Genomic DNA, 15,267 nt, shown 5'->3' on the forward strand with positions numbered 1-15,267 from the left:
TGAATTTAAAGTGCATTAGTTAAAAAATATTAAACTGTAATGCACTTGGACATGCGTTATTAAGAAAATGCATCTTGGTATCTTTACTTGATCTTCTTCCACTTCTCTTAGATTTCTGGTTCCAGATTACTCTACCAGTACTGGAAACTGTGTGTTTTGGGAAACATCTAGAAAATGTGTTTATAATGCAGTATTTTAATAAATAGAATGCTTTAAATCTTATCAGATGGAAAATCTTTAGTTTAAAAGCAGTATGTTGCACGTGTGACAGGGTGTTACTATGTCAGTGCAAGGACTCCTAACCGCGTGCACCTAAGCACCAGGGCTTCTCTTTAAACACAAGAAACAGTCCCATTTCAAGTAAGATTTGCTGAAGTCCAGTTCAACTATATTCAAACCATACTAGAATTTTTTAAAAACTATAGTAGCATTGAAACTTGATAAACACATAAATACTAAGAGCCTTTTAGTCCTAAGCGTTTACACAGTAGAGCCACATTTAAAACTAATTATATATTCATTTTAATGCTGCTACCAGGCTCTCTTTCTATTCCTGTTATCTTTTGCCTTTTTATATTCCCACTTCATTTTTTCTATAGTATTAAAAAGGGATTATGTAATATGATGTTCTGGTGAATGCAAGACCTTTTCTACTCCCTAATACATATTCAAAAATATTTTGCATACATCCTGTGAACAAGGCTTGTGAAATCATAATGGGATGACTTATGAACATTCATCTTTCCTATACTGAAGTATAATCTAGTCAACTGGATGGTATAGCAAATTGTCCTGACATGTTTATATTAATGCATATTTAAATGAGAATAAGAAAGAAATAGTCAAATTTATGTTAAAGACTTCTAAAGGCTTAACAGCATCTTACTAAGTATATATGTCAGCTTAATCTAATCCTCCTACTTCTAACACGTTCTTGTGGTCTCAGCACGGTGCCCATAATGCTCTCGTATGTTATGAGGGATTGCCTCTGAGAAGTTCACCATCAGTACTACACTTTGTTCAATAAAACTTTACATCTGGTCTTAGGATGACAGAAAGCTATCTGTCTCAAATTTGCATTACAAACCTTTAGCTTCTTTTGACATCAGTAACACCGGCTATAATATTTTCCAATAACCTGTTACAATATGCAGAGTATACATATTCCTGGTTGTCATCTTACTGCGTCAGGTACAAACAAATTTCTCTAATTTATTTGGACAGTTTTACATAAACGACAATTTCTCTGCACCAAAAAAGCACTCATCTAATCAGAGGCTCATCTGAGAAGATCTGTGGCAGTATTTCCTCCTTTCACTCCAATGATTTTAAGTTTTACTCAGGAAAAAGTACCTTTATTTCTTTTTCACGTTTTTGCTAGAGGAGACAATACATTGCAATTCAAGATGTTACAAGAATTACTGAAGACTATTTGCTAATCTTATGACATTATGGAAGTCCAACTGAAATCCACTAAGACTGGAACAGTTATCTCCTCAACCATCTCTCTTGATTTCTGAGACATGACAATTGCTGTCTTTTCCATTACAGATACATCTGTCTGACGTGTTTCACATTAAAAATATTTGAGTACCGGCGTCTAGCATCCCCTGCTACGTTATTATCTTTCCTCAGCAGACAATGCATCTGATGGTAGCTGAAGACTCCAAAAGGACAGACCTACTTGTGGGATTAACAATGTCTAACACATGTTGGAGATCAAACATGTCACTAACGGATCATCATACAGATGGTTAGCAACCAGCACTACCTGAGCTGAATTAATAAATGGCAACTGAAAAACTGCTCTCTGAATATCATTTGTGTCCTGGCAGCCACATCAAGGAAACAATATTTTTTGAAAGTCCGTGTATTAGGCCTGCAGATTTTCAAGTCAAGATCAGTACATTTCTGCTTTATCCTGTGTCCTAGTAAAATCCTATGCTGTGTTTGAAAGACAGTTTTACCAACTATCTGATCAGTAGCATAAGTAAATTCTGATACCCACCTAGACACACTCTGCAACAGAAAGTAACCTTTAGAGGTAGCAGAAATCACCACAGAGACATCCAAATACTCAAAATATCCTAGGGCAAGTCTACAGAGACAGGTATGAGCAAGTTTTGGCCATGCTCAGAACTGATGAGACACAAACCAGTGCTATTTTGGAAGCCACAATTTGTGACTTGCCATGTTCAGATCCATGCATTCTATAAACAGAACAAGCTTATTTGAACTTGCCTAAATATATTATACGTATGTTTCGAATTCTATTCAGGTAATGAATTAAACTGGGTAATGCAAAACATGCCTTTTTTTCTCCCTTGGCCCTGAATCCAGATTTAGGAAGAAGGCTGACACATTAATGGGCTGTTGCAGGTGAAACATGAGGACCACCTTAGGGCTCAATAGGAAAACAGGAACACACTATGAGAAACTGGAAGAAGCTGTGGTCATCAGAACTTAACAATCTAACACCTTGGGCTGGTGTTATAGGCAGGTTAAAATATCATGGGATTCAAAAGAAAGATCTGATACTAGTTCTGTTATATTACATCTGTGAAGCACACTAAAGGACACATACTTTTGCAGTAGTTTTGCCAGTCAAAACTAAAGACTGCCAATAATAACTGAGAAGATAAAACACAGACTATGTCGTCTTGCTTATGGACACTGTCTAGGGGATACTGAAATGAATGGGAACATCTTGGAGACCTTATACAGTGCTTTTTTTAACTGAGAGTTAATATATATGTGTGAGTACATTTTAAATTATGAGAAGTATAATAATAATAATAATAATAATACAAAAGACAGTCAAGGACACAGTTCAGTAATATGCTGCACCTTTTGGAAAGCTGAGGAGGCTTCACTGAAGAATACATGCCTTTCAAGACTCCAAGGACACATATTAGCAGAACACTTAAATAATGTCCCTGTGTCTTAACAATATATTAAAAATTAGTTTTCTAACAGTTTTATATCAGATTGAAACTATCAGTAAAACACACTTCAGCAACAACTATTTTAGTTTGAGAAATTATTTTCAAATATATAGCATACTTCTTCCTCCCATTACATGAACTTTCTGGAAATTTTTCCTAAGTAGAAAAAAGTTATTTTAAAAATCTTCATCAATGAATTAGTGCTACTTGTAAATTTAATGTATTCGATGTATTCTACAGATTTGCAAGAATGTATTTCTTACCAGTGGGGATAATGATAAAATTGCTATAATGACAGGAATTATTATGACAGTGCAGAGATCTGAACCAGAATGAGTATTTGACAATCACAACAAATCCTTCTATATCTATGCCATTGGTAGTATAATATGAATGGAATTGAATCAAATTTTTATGTATACAGTTTATACATTATATTGAACAATATATTTAATAAAGCAAATGAAATTTATTTGGAAATAATTATTTTATGGCCTGAGAACTATCAGAAAGAGAGCAGACAAAACGGTAATGTTAATCCCATGCCAGGAACATGTTTTATCAGGTTTCCTTTTAGCTCTTAAACAAGATGTAGTAAAAACAACAACATTCTGTCAGACTATATGTTCATTCCTTGCTTCCTGGATTAAATATGCTTATTCTATGCCACATTTTTATAGCTTTCAATTCCTGTACTTTAAATCTATTAAACAATGTCAAGTTGAATTTTCCTCAAAAACTGCTGCAGGTTAAGAAAAAAAAAATAGGACAGTAGAATATTTGAGGGCTAACATTTATGTCAGCTAATTAATATGGATCAGTTGTGGTCTGCAAGGATTTTTAAAGTGCATGCATGTTTGAGATAAATATAGAGTAAGGACCTGATTTTGTTCCTTCTCAAACTGATAACAAAGCTCTTACTGATTTCAATACAAGTATGGTCTACCAGATTCATAGGCCTGACAGATAAAAGAAGCTTTTGTGCTCTTGTGTAATATTAGTTGTCCCAAATTAAGCATAGACCAAAATACAGATGTACAACATAAGAAATAAATTATAGTTGCAACATTATATTTATTGTTCTGTATTCTCTTTACTTGGTAAGGGAATGAGATTTTGAAAAAATAAACATTGGGAAAAAACAGTAAATGTGGTTGGTTAGCAAGTTCTATTTCAATAAGTTGGTAAGAAGTCAGCCCATGTTCAAAACCGGACATCCTCTAATCTAGAGGATACAACATTTGTTTTAAAACATTATATTTCATTAATTATTCTCAAAAGAGTGCCTGTTAGCACACAGAATTTGGTTATTTGAACATAGTTCTAGATCATGACAAAAATAGGCTACCAAATGGACAGCAGTTCAAAGCCTTTTATGCAAAAGATTAATTCTCCATATGTTCAACCCTGAGATGGCTGGATTTCTCAGCAACTTCTCTTTCAAGGAATCACAAAATAACTCAGATTGGAGTGAGATCATCTAATCCAACCTCCTACTCAAAGACAGGTCAGCTGAGAGATCAGAACAAGTAATCCAGGGCTTTACCCTGGTTGGACTTAAAAATGTCCAAGAATAGAGCCTTTCTATATGAGAAACATGCCTGGTACCAGAAAAAGAAAAATTGTTTAGGTTAGAAAAGACCTTTAAGATCATCGAGTCCAACCATTACCCCAACACTGCCAAGTCCACCACTAAACCATGTCCCTCAGCACCACACCTACACATCTTTTAAATACCTCCAGGGATGGTGACTCCACCACTTCCCTGGGCAGCCTGTTCCAATGCCTGACAATCCTTTCAGTAAAGAAATTTTTTCTAATATCCAATCTACACCTCCCCTGGCACAACTGGAGGCCATTTCCTCTTGTCCCATCGCTTGTTACTTGGGAGAAGAGACTGACAACCTCCTTTCAGGTAGCTGTAGAGAGCAGTAAGTTCTCCCCTCGGCTTCCTTTTCTCCAGGCTAAACAACTCCAGTTCCTTCAGCCGCTCCTCATAAGACTTGTTCTCTAGACCCTTCACCAGCTTTGTTGCCCTTCTCTGGACACGCTCCAGCACCTCAATGTCTTTCCTGTAGTGAGGGGCCCAAAACTGAACCAAGTACTCGAGGTGCGGCCTCACCAGTGCTGAGTACAGGGGAACAATCACTTCTCTAGTCCTGCTGGCCACACTACTTCTGATACAAGCCAGGATGCTATTGACCATCTTGGCCACCTATCCTTGAAAGGCACTTCTAAAATGTCTTCTTCCAATGAAACCTTATGTAGAAGTAAACAAAAATTATCTTATACTCATTATTAACATCTGGTTTCTGTCGTCATAAGTCTTACCTGTTTGTAGTGTTTCAGCATCAAACACATCCTCCTTGAAGAAAGCTCTAAAAGACAAAGGACTTGCAGTGCAGTCTTCTGAAAGTTTCTCAACAGCTTGTCTAAACATAACAACTAAGTCATGAAGAGGTCCATCTAAATCAAGCTGAGAAAGGGATGGTGAAATCAAGCTCAGACGTACGGAGATTGATGCACAAGATGCAGAACTAGATTCCACAGATTCACACTCAATTTGGAATCCCTCTGACAACATCTTCACTGTAAAATGTTTTCTCTGGAGTGGATCATCAACTACTGCAACAACGTGCCATTCAATGGCAGCATCTCTGGGTAGGTGAGATATTACAACCACAGCAAGCAACCCACACACTGTAGTTGCATCATAATACATCTCTGAATCTTCAACCTAAAAGATAAACAAAATATTGTACATATTACAGAGCTGGTAGAAATTAATGTTGCTCATATTGAGCAAATATATTCAAAAAAGTATGTGCAGTACAGCTATTTCATGGAGACTGTTTTTCTCCTAAACTTTCCTTCTTACTGAAAGATCACCTTGAGCAATTACGAATTTGTCTGACAGTTAATATCTGCTCATTTTTGCAATCTCAAATTACTCTTATGCCTGCACCATTTTAAAAAATGCTGACCATAATGTATTTTGCACTCATTCTGCAATCAAAAAAAAGTCTTTCTGCATACAGTAACTTTTGTCTGTACCAATGGTCTTTGAAGAACAGAAATAGTAGGAACTACCAAAACTACAGAAATGAGTTAGTAAAGCACATAAGATTTATTTTGAAAGCTGGAGTACTAAAGACAGTTCAGATACAGCAAAGATACAGTTCAGATAGTTCTGAACAACAGAATGATCTTGAACAAACCCTCTAGAAGAGAAAACGTGTTTTCTCAGTAGCAGAGCTCATTTAGAAAGTATCTTTAAATTGTTTTCACATCAACCAGCACATCTAATTAGCTAACTTGGTAAGCTAACTCTGAGTAACTGACTTCCTTTTCTTCTGATGGTATTAAAGAAGTGGGACAGGCTTTCTGCTAACTTTGTAAAAATTTTAGTATAAATTGCACTGTAGCATGTTAACAGGTATAAGAAGTGAATATAATGTTTCAAAGTAAGAGCTTTAAACTAGGAACAATACATTGTGGTGGGTTGACTCCATCCAGCAGCTAAGCACCACACAGCAGCTTGCTTACTCCTCCCCTCCCCAACAGCACAGGTGAGAAAACTTGTGCATCAAGATAAAGATGGTTTAATAAATGAAGAAAAAAGGAAGAAGGAGAAAAAGAAAACAAGCGATGCAAAGGCTATTACTTAATACCCGCCCCCCAGCAGACCAATACCCAGCTAGACTGTGAGCAATGGCTATCCTCCCAAAGACCTCTCCCCTGGGTTTTTATGGCTGAATATGTTACATGGCATGAAATATCCCTTTGGTCACTTGGGGTCAGCTGTCCCAGCTGTGTCCCCTCTCAGCTTCTTGTGCACCCCCAGCCTACTCACTTGGCAGGGCAGTGTGAGAAACAGAAAAAGGCCTTGATACTGTGCAAAAACTGCTCAGCAATAGCTAAAAACCCTGGTGTGTTATCAACATTGTTTTGGTCACAAATCCGAAACATAGCACCATACAGGTTGCTATGAAGAAAGTTAACTGCACCCCATCCAAAACCAGTACACACATTTAGGTCTGCTGTTACCTTATACTTAAATGCAAATACTCATACTCCTATTATGGATACAACAAGGTCTATTTATGGAAAGCAACCACATTTTATGATATACATGCTCTCAAATGTATGAATTTACATTAACTTATCAGCTCTCTGAACACATTTGGGTTTTTTGAACAACTGTTCAAATAGTTGAACAGTTGAAATGCTTAGTCTGGCCAGCAGATTATTTTTTTTCTTACTTTTTCCTCCATTTTTATGGAGAGACAATATATTAAGCATTTTTAATATTAGTGACTTACACCATCTTCTTTGTGTACACAAATAACTTTTTTTATATGCCAATTTGCTTACACCACCGTATATACTGGTAATATTGTCCATTGCCTGACCTCTGAAAGGAAAAATAATAACAAGGCAAACCTGTCATTTTGCCTGAAGTCGATAAGGCCATATAACTCACAGTACCTTCAATTCACAAGCTCAATTTTCATCCACTTGCTCTCAACTTTGAGACGAAGAAATAATGACAGGTTACAGGCACTTTATTTCAAAATTCACTCACAAAGTTATTGACAAGCATTTTGCACTGAATATCTTTGATGCTTGACCCTCGTGAACTGTTTACATGAAAAATGCACTTACTTCTATATTAACGATAGTGGAGTCTAATTCTATACCAAACTTGTAGCAATTGCTTTAGCATTTCTGGTTTTGATATGGAAACAAAAATAGGGACAATTTGTCTCAAATTGCAGTCACTTCAGTCCTAATAAAATCTCACTGAGTACTGTTTGCTTTCAGTACTTTCATTAGGCTAGCCGGGGCTGTTATTAAGGTACCAACACATAAATGTTATATTAGCACTTAACAGGAGGAGCCCAGTATTCTCCTCTAGGAGATGAATTCTAACCTTGTCAATATAATTCTGCTCTGAGTGCTGTAAAACAGTTTGAAAAGATGAAATACTGGAGCTTTGCACTGAGAAAAAAAAAAGTCATGCTCATTCAGGCTTAAAGGCCACTTTGCTGGCCCAAGGTGCTGAGGTACTGTTTAGAAAAAAAAGTCTAAAAAGCTCTCTCAGGTCACATCAAGCACTAAGACAAACTTTTCTACTTCCCTGTACTTGTCTTAGGTTGTTAAGTCAATTACTCACTATTTCTGCTTGCCTTCAGCTGCCATTTAGAATATGAAGAACTACATGAAAATTAAGGCCAGGAGAAAGTACATTTCCAAATTTAACAAATGAGATTCATTCTGTGTGAAAGACTATTCATGGTGCACCTGTACAGTACCATAGCACTCACAACCTTTAACTTTACAGTTTGCACAAAGCACAAGTGATGGAGCTACTGGGCACTAATAATCTTTCATCAGCTGCTGCAGAATCTTACAGAAGTACTTCTAACGATGACCTCTCCTGACTTATTTTCAAGAAACCACTGACATTTGTGTTGTACATGGATGCTGCATTTATGAGTTACCTTTCAGAAATTTACAACTGTCTTAAACAGCTGAAGATCTTTATGATAGCCTGTCTAGCAAATGGGGATGAATATATAAGGTCTGCTAAGAAATACTATTCATATGATGCTGGAACAATAGAAGTAAGTATTAAGACTGAAAATGAAGAGGAATTATTTTATGACTAAGTTGCTTTTTACAATTGATTCTGCACTCTCATCAATGAGATTCAGCACTTCTGGCAGACAGCTGTGGTACTATGAAGAAAAACATGTTTTTAGGGATACTGTTGTAGACTGTTCTATAAAGGAGCACATGTTTTGGCCTAGTCCTCCTTCTACACCTTCACAGTCTTGGGAAAAAAAAATGAGGTAGAAGAGGATACAGCTTGGCTTGTGATTCTTGAAAAAGAAATGTCAAATAATTCTTGGGAACCTCTAAAATTCTTATTATTGAGAAACAAGAAAACTGTTGGGGCAAACACTGTTGAAAGCAGTGATTTCTTAAAGTATGCATGACCTGAATTTTACAAATCTTTACAAATTTCATTAGGCTGTAGGTGTAGCTGTCATCTAAAGGTATTTGCCCTTAAACACTTATTTTCTAGCTATCAGTATTCAAATGATTTTCAATTCATGGGAGAGGGTCTGCCTGTTGAAGATTCCTACTTCCACTTGTTAGGTTTTCCACAGGATTTAATCCTTTCTAAGAACAAATACTGCAAGGTAGCTTTGCACCAGGAGGAGTCAGTATGTCATAGGGGAAAATGAGCAGATCGCAAAGGTTCAATGGCTGCTGAGGTAATATGGAGAAGGATGCTACTTCTGTGCTGTACTTTTACATGATCTGATTTAAAGAGGGCTGGAGAAGGAAGCCAGGTAACATCCTTTCGCTGTGCAGGAGACATCCTCTGAAAACAAAGACTCTGTAACGATGTCTTCTTTCAGGAATGGATGCAAACTGGACCGTCTCAGAGACCACACTATGGCAGGATTCTGATTCTGTCCTGCTATGGAATGGTAGATACCCAAACTTTGGACAAAGATTTGAAATGACAAGTGATTTAGCTCTAACTGAATCTCATGTTAGACTGTCCTCAAAACATGATTCACAATATCCTCCCTCTGCCAACAGGATCATCTGCTACTCAATTTATCAAAGGCGGGAAAGATGGAGTTCCAGAAAGTTTGGGAAAGGAAGCCAAAAAGCAGATTTTTCTAAATACATGCATTGGATCTATATCATTCCCTATCCAGAGAAGGACTATGAACACTCATTTTTTAACACCTCGCTTTGAAAGAAACCGCAACTCAACGAAGGACTTTCCCCACTGTGAAGAAAATACTGATATTCTTCTGGTGATACAATACACATTTCAATAACTCAGGGGAAAACCAGAAGGTACAGAGTAGATTTTAGGACGACTGAGAATGTGACTCTTTTATTTACCTGACATTTTATAATACCAAAGTAGGTTGATGCCATATTACTGTAAACACTGAGAAAAGTGCCATGTTAAGCTAAGTAACATTTTGGAAAGTCTTCACAGACTGGTTAATAAGGAATCACAGCAGTTGACAGCAATCAAGAAAGCAAGTAAAACATTATGAATTCTTAGGAAAGGAATAGAGAACAAAGCGGGTAACATTATGCCACTGTAGAATTTCACAGTTCACCCACACCTTGAGTAAGATATACAAGTCTGGATCTCTCAGCTGAAAAAGGATATATTAGACCCAGAACGTGTTCAGAGGAGGACAACAAAGATGATCAAAAGCTCTGGAGGGTCTGACTGGAAATGTTCTCCAGACTTCCTAAGGAGAATATGACAGAGGTTTACAAAATCATACATGACATAAGAAGGGTGGATAGGGATAAGAATTGATTTTGCACGCTTGTCTTTCTGTACAAGAACTACAGATCACCAAATGACATTAGTAAGAGCATGTTTTCAAAAAGAACGATAGTGGGTGACACCTGCAATTCCTTGATAGAGAATGCTGTGGTTGCAAGAACTTTACAGGGCTTCAAGGGGAGCCTGAACAAGTACTCAGAACACAGGTTCAGTGGGGATTATAAAAGAGACATATTAAAATTCTTAGTTAATTCTTCATTTATACACTAGTTAATAATTTATGTAAAAATTAATGATTTATGTAACTATTAAAATTAATTTAATTAATTTAAATATGCATGAAAATAGTTTGAGGTTGGGAGAATATTAGGGTGGATATATGCTTTTTCTGTTTTTACTATTCACATCTGCTTAGGGCTACTGTTTGGAGTCAGAATACTAAGCAGAGGCTACACCATTATGGCTATTCTTATGTTCTTACATAAGAATTTATGCTTATGCTGATACTAGTGGTATGTTTGGTGAAGAAAAATGACTGGGCTTTCTTGGCTGGACTGGTTGAATTTTCACTAGTCCCTTCCAACAACTAGTCCTTTCCAATATTTCTGTAATTCTAAGGGAGTTTTATGTTATCTGCAATATTCCAGACTGATTTTATAGATGAATGGTGAACAGAGAATCAAGCAGAAGAATGCAGATAACAACAGCTTTGAAGCGGTTCTTCAGCTAGTTGAGCAGAGGTATTGGCATCAGAATATTGGGCTGGAAGAAGTGGGAGTTTGATGTGGTTACTCTCGGCCTCTTTCTGAGGAAAAACAATGCTCCCTCTTCTCCTTTTTCCCAAAGCAGAATCACAGAGAGAACTGGAATCCTACTTTTAGGGGGGCATATATATCTTCAGTCCCTGCTTACACTGATGGGGACGGCACAGACAACCAAAACACAACAGACAGTCCCAGACAGTGCCAAGCAGGAGGTTTGTCTGCTTTAGGCACTGCCACAGGAATGGGGACCTCGAGCCCTGTTACACTGGAGCCACCCAGACAGTCCGCTGTGTTTTAACCCCTCTAACGAAGTTCTGCAATGGATGCTTAACTCAAATCTGCAGGAGTATAAGGATGATTGGCTGGAAATAGAAGGGTCGAAGGGCTCGGCTGAAAACTTATTGAAGGCCACAGTACTACAGTTATCAAATGTCATCCAATTCAGTAGGGTATCTAATAACGAGAAACGAGAATGGGAACTCTTCCTATACTTTATATTCATGCATAGGCCGAAGCTGAAAAGGTAGCTTGGTAGAACTACATTCCTTAGCTAGCACTTTTATGAACATGTTCAATGCAGAAATACAAGACCTTTCATATCACAAGAAGGAAGGTTAACAACAGCGGTTGTCAAGTGGTTTTTAAACTTGTAATTAACCTGTATCTCTACATTAAAGTAAAACGATTATCTGAACTGCTGCATGCATAATGCTTTCCTGAGCTCTGCTCAGATACAAGAAGTTATCACATTGGTTCATAGTATTACCAAGTCCTTGCATTTTGTATGTCTTAGTTCTTAGGAAAGATTCACTTGATATTCATTGCGCATATTTAGGAGAGCTACAGAATACTCTCACACTAATGAATGCCTAATGCATTCACAACACTGCTACAAAACAAACCAGAACCCAATGCAATGAACATAGTTATATGAAAAACGCAGGGCTGTAAGGGTTGTAAACTAACCCAGAGTGTTTCTTTAAAAGTGCTAACCTTAAAAAAGAATTTCTCTAAGTAATAGTGTATTTTTTCATTAAAAAAAAAAAATCATCAAAGGCAGACCTATTAAAATTCCAATGAAAACACAGGAATAATGAGTATAGGACAAAACTACACTCAATCCATTCTGTAAGTATTTAACTATTTTACTGAATTTAATTGAAAAAGGTACACATTTCAGCTATTAACATTTACTACATAAATTTGTTTATGTTGACTATCCTCCATTTGTTCCAAATGAGAAATATTGTTTTTGTTGTGTGAGTAAGGACTAAGGTCTACCTACCTCAAAGCTGAATATGGAATCAGGCTATAAGAGAGAGAGATGAATGCGTAATTGCTATCTCTACAAAGAATTGACTTGGAGAACAAAAAGAAAGATACTCTGATGTTACTTTTAGAAGCTGAGTTTATGAAAACCTTCTATGGTATGCATTATTACACCATTATAGCGGCAAGATTAATGTGCCTTTAAATAATACATTTAAAATTTCTTTTACACTGCCTGCATTAAACAGAGTGCATCAAACTCCTGAGATCCAGTTTAAGCTTTGCTAGAATCTCTCACAACAATAGGTTTATGACTTTAAAAAGTAAAGATTCCACTAGGAAAACTGCATAAGAATAAAAATGTCAGTTCCTGAAGAAAGTAGGATAGAAGCAATCCTTTTCAACATCCTAGTTTGTCTAATAAATAGGCCACATGCATTCCTGGTATAGCACGCCTGAATTCAAAGAATGAATACCACAGTGTTTTATAACAATAAAATTGTTAAGAGTATTCTTTTTGCAAAGCTTACAAAAATAAGAAAGTCTGACATTTAGTATTCCTTCCTGAAATAAAACAGATTATTTGCTTCATGCCAAAAATACATTAACACAAGACTGGCAGACTAAAAATGAAGTCTTATAAACCTGAATATTTATCATGGAATAAATACAGTTAAAATAAAAAGAAACAAGTTCTTCAGAAATTTTAGTCCTCTCTACTCCACAACATGTTGGACAAAGCTGATGGTAGTTCAGTTACCACTGTGTCATGCAGAAACTATTTTGTACAATGTCAGCTGGAAAACTGAACCTGTACTTACTTGGTGTTACTGAACCAGAGAAAACCTAGAGAAAACAAGGTGGTTCTTTTTTTTTTTGTCAGCATCTGATAGCACATTTTGCAGAATAATTTCTTCTTTCTGCAGTCTTTATCTATCTTTAAAAAAAAACAACATGAAAAAGGGAAAGTAGATACAGGGGAACAAATATGGGCATAGACATTTAGAGGCAGTACTATTTCTAAGGGTACTTTCAATCAATTTTTGTAATTCTAATGGATTTCAAATTAATGTAATCTCTTAATGTAATGATTGTAATTCCACATGCTGGCATTGGGAAAAAAATCTAAATTAAGTTTTCTTCAAATAATTCTGAAAAATTCTGCACGCAGCTATGGTAGTGATACAAAATTAATTATTAGATATGAAATGGTCAGCAATTAACATGCCAAGCACAACAGCTTAACTTTTCCCAGAGAGGAAAAGTTTGTATGTGAATAAAATGAGCATACCTCAAGTTATATTAGCAAGAGTATAGGAAATCTGAAATCTATACAATATATTGCTGGCTATTACTATGATTTGTCAAGATGATGGGCTAAAATTTCATGGTAGTCAACCAAGTATGTCAGAAGAAACTAGCACAAAAATTAACTAACACCACTCTTAGGGCCCAAATCCCACAATAAATCTAGCGTAAATTTGATTTTATAAGTTGAGACAGCTTTTTGGTGCATAAAGGATATGTTTAAGTCTTTGCAAAATCAAAAGTTTCATGATGAGTGGTCTCTGAATAGTACTACTGTAAGTATATGTAAGCATTATATAAAAAAGATAAGCAAATATAGAAACTCATGAAAATAGAGATCATAAGAAATCAGATGAATAACTATATATAATCTATAGTTTATATCACTCAGAATAATTTAGCAACTTGCTGTTCTATCTTTTACCACGATAGTCAACAGAGGCCAAGAAGTGGCATAAATTTTCGCCACTTCTGTGTGATAGACAAAATGGATCAGCTGAAATTAAAGACATAACCTTACAAGCTCCCTTTTGATTACAGTTAGTATATAAGGGTATCATTTGCTTGTTAATTTTGTTTCTCTTTTCTATTGTTGGATCTCTGTGTTTTCATCCTTTCATTTCAGAAATGGAGAAGCTCTGTGACATTATCAAAATAAGAGCAATCGGTATCACATTTCCATGAAGACATAATCAGCTTTGAATGAGTCTCTAGAACAAACAAACAACTGAAAGCCTGAAGACTGTATACAAAGTCTGTAGTAACTAGGCTAACACCTCTGCTTTCTGGACTTACCAGCCTGAAAGTTTTCTTGAAAAGTAAGCTCAAATAATCACTTGTTAGAATAAATCGAAAGAAAAAGAGAAAATGCAAACTGGCCTGCTGAAAGACAGACACAGACTTCTGCATGCACAGTAATGGAGAAGAATCTCCTACTTAAGACTGAGACTTCCATTTTTGCTTGATTTATCAGCTAAGTATGACAATCTTGCTCTATCCCATTATCTAAAAGCACAGTCTCAATAGCCCCATGGACTTAAGAGTTTTCAGCTACCCACTGAATTTTATACATTTCAATTTCTCTTCAAAATACATTTCATAATTGTATGTGACAATTATGCCACCATCAGAGCTAAAGAAAAATGTTAAAATGTTGGATAATCAGTTATGGGAAGCATGTGATAATATCAAATGGAAAATATACAATACCATTTCCCCCACATTTTTAGATGGTTATAAACCTCAGCACCTATAGCACTGATTATTCAGAGGAAAGCATGTTCAAAGGACTCCAATGAATGTGTCTGGACTGAGAACCTGAGAAGCACAGGACTGCCAGCATGGCTGTCAAAGGAGCAAAATGCCTGAAATTCAGAATTAGACAATTAATATGACTGCTTGAAGGAGAAGATTTTCCCTCTTATTGGGCCCTTAATTACTCTCACTGATACCTAATGAGAGATTAAATCTAACTTTTGTTTATTCTGGTTGGTTTGGGTTTTTTTTAGGGGGTGGTGTTTTCATTTCTTGGGGGTTTTTGGGGTTTGTTTTTTGTTTTTGTTTTTGTTTTTTTTTCCTTCTGGAAGGAACTGTTTATGGCTTCAGCAGAACATTTCAACAAGCAAGTGCTCTGATACAACAT

The 15,267-nt window shown here is 36.2% G+C and overlaps 1 protein-coding gene across 5 annotated transcripts in view; it reads right to left on the reverse strand.

Moving 5' to 3' along the window:
- DPH6 (diphthamine biosynthesis 6) overlaps positions 1-15,267 on the reverse strand; it is a 216,247-nt gene that overhangs the window by 38,130 nt on the left and 162,850 nt on the right. For all 5 annotated transcript variants that reach the window (XR_003921491.1, XR_003921489.1, XR_003921488.1 and 2 more), the window contains one exon: positions 5,277-5,682. Coding sequence is in view for 2 of the 5 variants with exons in the window: in XM_030001618.2 (XP_029857478.1) it covers positions 5,277-5,682 (406 nt within the window). In the remaining 3 variants the exon portion in view is untranslated. The remainder of the gene's footprint in view (positions 1-5,276; positions 5,683-15,267) is intronic.

This window comes from Aquila chrysaetos, chromosome 2 (assembly GCF_900496995.4).
Source record: "Aquila chrysaetos chrysaetos chromosome 2, bAquChr1.4, whole genome shotgun sequence".
NCBI lineage: Eukaryota > Metazoa > Chordata > Aves > Accipitriformes > Accipitridae > Aquila > Aquila chrysaetos.